This window comes from Entelurus aequoreus, linkage group LG22 (assembly GCF_033978785.1).
Source record: "Entelurus aequoreus isolate RoL-2023_Sb linkage group LG22, RoL_Eaeq_v1.1, whole genome shotgun sequence".
NCBI classification, from domain to species: Eukaryota; Metazoa; Chordata; class Actinopteri; order Syngnathiformes; family Syngnathidae; genus Entelurus; species Entelurus aequoreus.
The window spans coordinates 27,764,870-27,773,154 of NC_084752.1; the positions used below are offsets into that span (position 1 = coordinate 27,764,870).

General features: G+C 39.3%; 1 protein-coding gene across 1 annotated transcript; it reads right to left on the minus strand.

The window, feature by feature from the left end:
• Positions 1-524: 524 nt before the first annotated feature.
• Positions 525-7,826, minus strand: LOC133639412 (probable pancreatic secretory proteinase inhibitor). Its single transcript, XM_062032704.1, has 4 exons — positions 7,698-7,826; positions 7,572-7,600; positions 3,829-3,941; positions 525-714 (listed from the first exon to the last, which is right to left on the minus strand). Exons 1-4 carry the CDS (start codon positions 7,747-7,749, stop codon positions 669-671), a joined length of 240 nt encoding a protein of 79 aa, XP_061888688.1. The 5' UTR covers positions 7,750-7,826; the 3' UTR covers positions 525-668.
• Between the last annotated feature and the right edge of the window lie 459 nt (positions 7,827-8,285).

Genomic DNA, 8,285 nt, shown 5'->3' on the forward strand with positions numbered 1-8,285 from the left:
CTCCTTCAATATATATATATATATATATATATATATATATATATATATATATATATATATATATATATATATATATATAGTACATTTTTATATATATATATATTATTTTTTTTTCATTTTAGCCACCAACAATCATTATATAATTTTGTCACGTTTTGTGTGGCTACTTGTTGCCATGCAGAGTTAGCAGTGCTCAATTATAACCGCCCCAAAACGTTTGACTGACAACAAGGGCTGGAGGCACTGGTCAGAGAGCCTACAGAGGAACACATTATACCCAACACCTTCCTGCTCTGTATTAAATACATAATTCATATTGTAAGGAAAGACCACTAAACAGTACCATCTGCTGGCCGGCTGGAGTCACAGCCATTCTTTGTATGGTATTTAAGCTCCTGAGGCGGTGATTCATGAGGTTAACAGAAAGGGTAGTCATCTTGTAATGTGTAAGCTTCTCCTTCTTTTCTTCAATATTTATTTGAACAAATTCGTTTCATAGCATCAAAAAATAAAGGACAGGAAAGTGATTGTTCACCCTCTTTATTTTTTACTCATCAGTAGCACAAAGGGTCACTAACTTTTGATGGTTTTCAATTGTATATTTGATGATTAGGATCATTTAAAACATTTCCAATGTTGGTATCCATCTTGCTTGGCAACTGCAAAGTTCAGCAGCTTTCTTCCTTGGCAACCAAAATGTCCATCTCTGTAGTGCTATACACAGAAAAAACAACAACATGTATACGTAAATGTGACTTTCAAAACAAACAATACAAATTAGCCGTTAAAATGTTAAATTTGATGAGAAATAGACTGTTAACGCGATGATAACATGTTAAATATAAGTTCCTTTAATAGCGCTAATTTTTTTTAACGTGCAACTAACGCGCATGCGGCCTGACTTCTTTTTGACCCTTGATCCGTTCCGTAGCTTGGGAAATGTAATGGCGTTCAGTTTGTATTGAGCCACAAGTTTGAAAATAGCGTGCAGAGATGCACAAAGAAAAGGGTACATTATGGAAATCCTATGTTCAAAGCCATGGAAAGCCGTTCTCTCGACAAGACAATTTAATATTTGATCGACGTGAGAAGACGTCATTGAAGTGAATGCGTGATGGTGAACATTGCCGCTTGCAAAAAAGGTGAACCTTTACTGCCGTGTTTGGATTACAGTTGAGTGCATTGATATCATACACTAACTGCTTTAGTAAAATGGAATAAAAGCTGAGCAGAAAAGAAAGACGGTGATAAGTCTAGAGTAATTTTTTATCCAAGACGTCATTGTCGTCAAAACCTGCCAAGACAACCCTTCTCATACCAATCACACAATTCTATCTCCACGGTCTAACTACCAGACAAAAATGAAAAATTGTCTTACATTACGATCGTGCTTTGTCAAACATGTTTTTGTAATGTAATCTGTGATATTTTTACCCCAAAAAATGTATTCTGGTAGACTGAAATAAAGTGTATATTCTTTTATAACCTATTCTGATTGATAGTACGCAATTGCAGAATGTTTAGCAGGCTGGACATTTCATTTTAGTAATAGATAAAGAATATCAGAGGCATTTATTCAAGTAGAAACATCACAGATTACATTTGGTGAAATTGGTATCTAAATATGGTGTAGCTCCTCCACTGAATGCAAGTGCTCCTACAGCAGGAATACAAAATTTGTATTCCTACAAAATACAAAATCTGGCAAGACACCAACCCACTGCCGGTCATTTTTTTGTATTCTCATTAAAAGCCTGTTTATGTCCTTTTCGTGTTGAGCTGTTGAAAAAGCAAACTGTCTAGTCATGGTAATAAAAACTTGAAAATGATCTGTCGAGTGTACACTTATTAATGACGAAAAATGTAATCTATCTGCGATTTCCCTCTCGTTCTCGTGTAGGTTTTTTTTGCCTTTGATGACTTCTGCGGTGCTTTTTTGTGAACTTCTGGATCTGCCACACCAGAGTCCGTTTGGAGAGACTGGAGGAGATGCGGATGAAGAGACAGGGCTGTGGAGCTGGCGCTGAGCGCCGAGAAGGACAAGCTTCACAGTGTCTTGGCTGAATGAGCAGGTATCGGACACCTCGGTCTCCTTGCGGACTGGACACTGGCCGAGAGTTGGTGGGCGGCCGAGGGTGGAGTCGGCTCTCTTGGTTGCTTTGTTGGGTCTGCTCCTGTCTCTGGCTCATGCTCAGCTGACGATGGCGTGGAACACCGCAGAAGCCACCACAGTGTATATGTTATTTTTGTTTTACTTTTGTGGCTGTGTGTAGAAGTGGCTGGTTGCATCAGCTCTGCTCTTTTAATGTCTTTCATGTCCTTTGTGTTCTTTGATGTTTATGTGTCACGGCCCGGGCGCATTCCAATGCACATTCATCTGTGCGCTGCGCTGAGCGCACCTCCAAGCGCACACCTGCGCGCGCCACTCCGGCTGCAGCAGGCGGCTGCAATCAATATGAAATCTGTACCCCTGAAGCTGAGGAGACGCCGCGCTTCTTAAGCCATTGCAAACCTGCGTTCCGGGCCAGAACGTAGCTACCTGTATTGTACAACGTCTTTAGCCCTCTCTCCATGTGTGTTCTCGCTCTCCGTGTGTCCCCACTTTTTTGCTCATTGTGTGTTGTCCTGTGTCGCGTACCCGCAGTCCCTCTTCCCTCCCCGGATTCGAGCGGTGTGTCTCGTCTCCCTGGCTGCCTCTTTGGATCTCGACCTCACGCCTGCCCACGGACCTCCGAGCTCGCCTTGCCCTTCCTGGACTTCGGCCTCTCACTCAACACGCACCCTCAACAACCTACTCAGTGGCCTAGTGGTTAGAGTGTCCGCCCTGAGATCGGTAAGTTGTGAGTTCAAACCCCGGCCGAGTCATACCAAAGACTATAAAAATGGGACCCATTACCTCCCTGCTTGGCACTCAGCATCAAGGGTTGGAATTGGGGGTTAAATCACCAAAAATCATTCCCGGGCGCGGCACCGCTGCTGCTCACTGCTCCCCTCACCTCCCAGGGGGTGAACAAGGGGATGGGTCAAATGCAGAGGACAAATTTCACCACACCTAGTGTGGGTGTGACAATCATTGGTACTTTAACTTTAACTTAATATTCAGACGCAACACATAGTCACGCCTCATTTAATATGATATATTTTAATAAATCCAGCTAAACGGCGTCCTGCATCTGTGCCGTATTATTATGTGTGCTATAGCTATGAGGTTTTTTTCCCCCTTGGCCTCAGTCTGGACCCCCTCTCCAGGGGCTGAGGCTTAGACTGAATTGTTTTTTTCTCATCCCCCCCAGCATTTACCTGTTTCTCACCTTTTTTGTAAGGGACGCCGGAAGTTGGCAGACCCGTCTCCCTGTAATGTTTGTCTGCTCTTGAATGGGATTGTGCTGAAAATCTTAAATTCCCCTCAGGGATTATTAAAGTATTTCTAAATCTGATTCTGATTCTGATTAATTTTGAGTTAACTATGAACCAACTGCAATTAATCGCAAATAAATATTATAATGGTTTGACAGCCCTAATTAAAACTATATTTCTTTTTTTCCAACAAGTGGAAGCTTGATGCCCAAGTAAACTTACACAATCCTGTGTCATCACGTGTCAACTTGTGTGGGAGGTTGCTTTGAGCCAATCGGAGCACAGAATAGAAACTGCTGATTTGCTCTGTTTAACACCAGATATGAACTTTGAACACTTATTCCTAGTAAAAGACTGGTGGAAGTGAGTGACTGTGCTATGTGTGTGTGTGTGTGTGTGTGTGTGTGTGTGTGTGTGTGTGTATGTGTGTGTGTGTATATATATGTTTGTGAAGCAGCTGTGTGTACTCACAGTCTTTGGACACAAAGGGTACACTCGTTGGCGTATGTGTTTCCATCACTGCCACACACGGGGGCGAGGTTCATGGGACAGGCCAAATGGGGACCTGTGTTAGGACATGATGGCTTCCAAGAAGACAAGAAAAACAACATATTATTTTTAGAGATGTCTGATAATATCTGCCTGCCGATATTATCTGCCGATAAATGCTTTAAAATGTAATATCGGAAATTATCGGTATCGTTTTTTTTTTTTTTTTTTTTTATTAAATCAACGTAAAAAACACAAGATACACTTACAATTAGTGCACCAACCCAAAAAACCTCCCTCCCCCATTTACACTCATTCACACTCATTTACACAAAAGGGTTGTTTCTTTCTGTTATTAATATTTCTGGTTCCTACATTATATATCAATATATATCAATACAGTCTGCAAGGGATGCAGTCCGTAAGCACACATGATTGTGCGTGCTGCTGGTCCACTAATAGTACTAACCTTTAACAGTTAATTTGACTCATTTTCATTAATTACTAGTTTTTATGTAACTGTTTTTATATTGTTTTACTTTCTTTTTTATTCAAGAAAATGTTTTTAATTAATTAATTTTATTTTATTAATTTTTTTTAAAAGGACCTTATCTTCACCATACCTGGTTGTCCAAATTAGGCATAATAATGTGTTAATTCCACGACTGTATATATCGGTATCGGTAATTAAGAGTTGGACAATATCGGAATATCGGCAAAAAAGCCATTATCGGACATCCCTAATTATTTTGCTTAAGTTATCAACGACACAATGGTTGACACACTCCTTTCTCTCCACCACTGGTACTGTCTCTCAAATTGTGAAATGGAAATGTACAGAATTAGGATGGGAGATCACCTACATAGTCCTCTCTAGAGTAGTGTTTTTCATGTCCATTTGTATACATACACTTCCTTAGTCTTTGTCTTATATATTTGTACACAATGGTTTCATAAGAAAACAACTGTTGACCTTAAAAAGTGTGAGAGGAAAACTATAGTTTAAAATTGTGAGCTACCTCAACATGGTTGTTAGCCTCAATGCTCGCAAAAAAATCCAGCTGGGTTGGTTGTCACATATACTACTTCTAAAAAGATACAGTAGACTGGCCTAAAGATGTGTTTCCTGTTCATGTTTCTTGCTCATTTTCTGTTTAAAAGATGATAAATAATTGAAAAGTGAGCTGAGAGTGTGTCAACCAACCCCATGCTCACTTGCTCTCTGACAATCGTAACTAAGCAGTATTATCTTTTCAAAGAAGATCTTGTATTGGATCACATATTATTTATTTGTACTTATATACATCAATCAAACTTTATTCGTATACCACTATTTTTACACAGGCAAGTTGCAACACAAAGTATGAAGGATAGAGGAAAAAATTATATAAAATATATTTTAAAATATACCGTATTTTCCGGACTATAAGCCACATCGGTATATAAGCCACACCCATTAATTTTAGAAGAAAAAATATTGTGAAATTAGGTATTTACATTAAAAATTGTAAATGTTTATTTAGATACCTTAAAGGCCTACTGAAACCCACTACTACCGACCACACAGTCTGATAGTTTATATATCAATGATGAAATCTTAACATTGCAACACATGCCAATACGGCCAGGTTAACTTATAAAGTGCAATTTTAAATTTCCCGTTAAACTTCCGGTTGAAAACTCCTTTGGATGATGACGTATGCACGTGACGTAGCCAGTGAAACAGAGGTATGGCTTCCCCATTGAATCCAAAACAAAATAGCTCTGTTTTCATCTCATTATTCCACAGTATTCTGGACATCTGTGTTGGTGAATCTGTTGCAATTTGTTCATTGCATTATGGAGAAAGAAGCTGAGCAAGCAAAGAAGAAAGTTGTCGGTGCAAAGCGGAGTATTTTGCGAGGGAAGTCAGCAACACAACACAGCCGGTGTTTCATTGTTTACATCTCCGAAAGATGCAGTCAAGATCGAAGAACTCGGACAACAGAGACTCTTACCAGGAGGACTTTGACTTCGATACACAGACGCCTGTAGAGAACTGGGACAACACAGACTCTTACCAGGATTACTTTGATCCCAGCCGAGTCATACCAAAGACTATAAAAATGGGACCCGTTTCCCTCCCTGCTTGGCACTCAGCATCAAGGGTTGGAGTTGGGGGTTAAATCACCAAAATGATTCCCGGGCGCGGCGCCGCTGCTGCCCACTGCTCCCCAAGGGGATGGGTCAAATGCAGAGGACACATTTCACCACATCTAGTGTGTGCGTGACAATCATTGGTACTTTAATCTTTAATCTTAATCTTAATTTGGCTACACAGACGCGGTACCGTGAGTACGCAGCTGCGCTTCCAAACATTTGATCGCGTGTCACGTACGTAACTTTGGTTAAATATATAAGCTTTATGAACCTTGGGTTAGGTGAACGGTCCTTTGGGCTGAGTGATTGTGTGTGTTGTGCAGGTGTTTGAATTGTATTGGCGGGTTATATGGACGGGAGCTAGTAGCTAGGAGCTAGCATAACAAACACCTAGGTGTTTTTATGCGGGATTAATTTGTGGCATATTAAATATAAGTCTGGTTGTGTTGTGGCTAATAGAGTATATATATGTCTTGTGTTTATTTACTGTTGTAGTCATTCCCAGCTGAATATCAGGTCCCACCCGGCTCTCACAGCATCTTCCCTATCTGAATCGCTTCCACTCCCCACTAGTCCTTCACTTGCACTTTCCTCATCCACAAATCTTTCATCCTCGCTCAAATTAATGGGGAAATCGTCGCTTTCTCGGTCCGAATCGCTCTCACTTCTGGCCGCCATCACTGTAAACAATATGGAACTTTGCGGAAATGTTCAACTGACTACGTCACGCTACTTCCGGTAGGGGCAAGGCTTTTTTTGGTCAGATACCAAAAGTTGCGATTTTATCGTCGTTGTTCTCTACTAAATCCTTTCAGCAAAAATATGGCAATATTGCGAAATGATCAAATAGATCTGCTATCCCCGTTTAAATAAAAAAAAATCATTTCAGTAGGCCTTTAATGGTTTCCGAACAGTGCCTGTAACAGGGCAGTAAAACGGCTGATCAAACAAAACAGAAAAGTCATTGATGTATTTCTTCATCTTTTATGAGATGAATAAGATTTTCTCCATTTAAAAAAAAAAGTTAAATATGTTTTTCAGGATTCTTCTTCCTTGGACTTTGTAAACACTTCCAGTTTGAACAATTACTTGAAGTGGATCATTTTAGTACATTGTTTGATTTAAATTGCATAATCCATTCCATAATTTATTAGCCGTTAGCGAATAAAAATCCATAGACTAGCCGCACCTTTGTATAAGCCGCAGGGTTCAAAGCTAGGGGAAAAAAACAGCAATTTATAGTTTGGAAAATACGGTATGTAAAAATAGAATATAAATGATAACATTTTTTTTAAAAAAACAGAAAATTGTGAGAATTATAATGGAATAAAAAAAAAATAACAGAATAACAAAATTAAGAATTTAAGAAAAGTTTGAAATGATCATTAAAAAGCCTGATTATAAAGGTGTGACTCAAACATTTAAAAAAAAATATATTTTAACGATCTCTGGTCACAGGTCTGGGCAATAGTGGCCATGGCTATATATACGACTATGATTTTATAACTGTATGAACATTCTTTAAACGATACTCTCCCACACAAAAACAGATACAACATGACATTTCATTACAACCCATGTGTCACCTTTCTCAGGAGTCCTGACGTCTTTGTGTCTGTAGAAGCAAAAAAAACAAAACATGAGTACTGCTTCACAGACAATGTGTTTTTCCTACCCCAAAATACTGTGAAAACAAAATATTCTTTGTTTACCTGCAGCCAGACAGACGATCACAAGTCCCAACAGAATAACTTTTGCGGTCATGGTAAACGTTGGCGAATGAGTAGCTCGCACCGACTCTGACGTGCTTATACAGTTAACACAATGGGGCGTGCATGGGAACACAGCAGGTGAATGTAAACACACACGCGGGTCATAAACATGCGCATAACAAAAATGTTATGCAATGATGTTTACACATCATATTTTAAGCATATTAATAAGTGACTGTTTGATCTGATACAGACTGCTTTTACAAACCCCAAAACCAGTGAAGTTGGCACGTTGTGTAAACGGTAAATAAAAACAGAATACAATGAGTTGCGAATCCTTTTCAACCTATATTCAATTGAATAGACTGCAAAGACAAGATATTTAATGTTCGAACTGGAAAAGTTTGTTATTTTTTGCAAATATTAGCTCATTTGGAGTTTGATGCCTGCAAAATGTTTCAAAAAAGCTGGCAAAAGTGGCAAAAAAATGAGGAATGCTCATCAAACACTTATTTGGAACATCCCACAGGTGGACAGGCAAATTGGGAACAGGTGGGTGCCATGATTGGGTATAAAAGTAGATTCCAT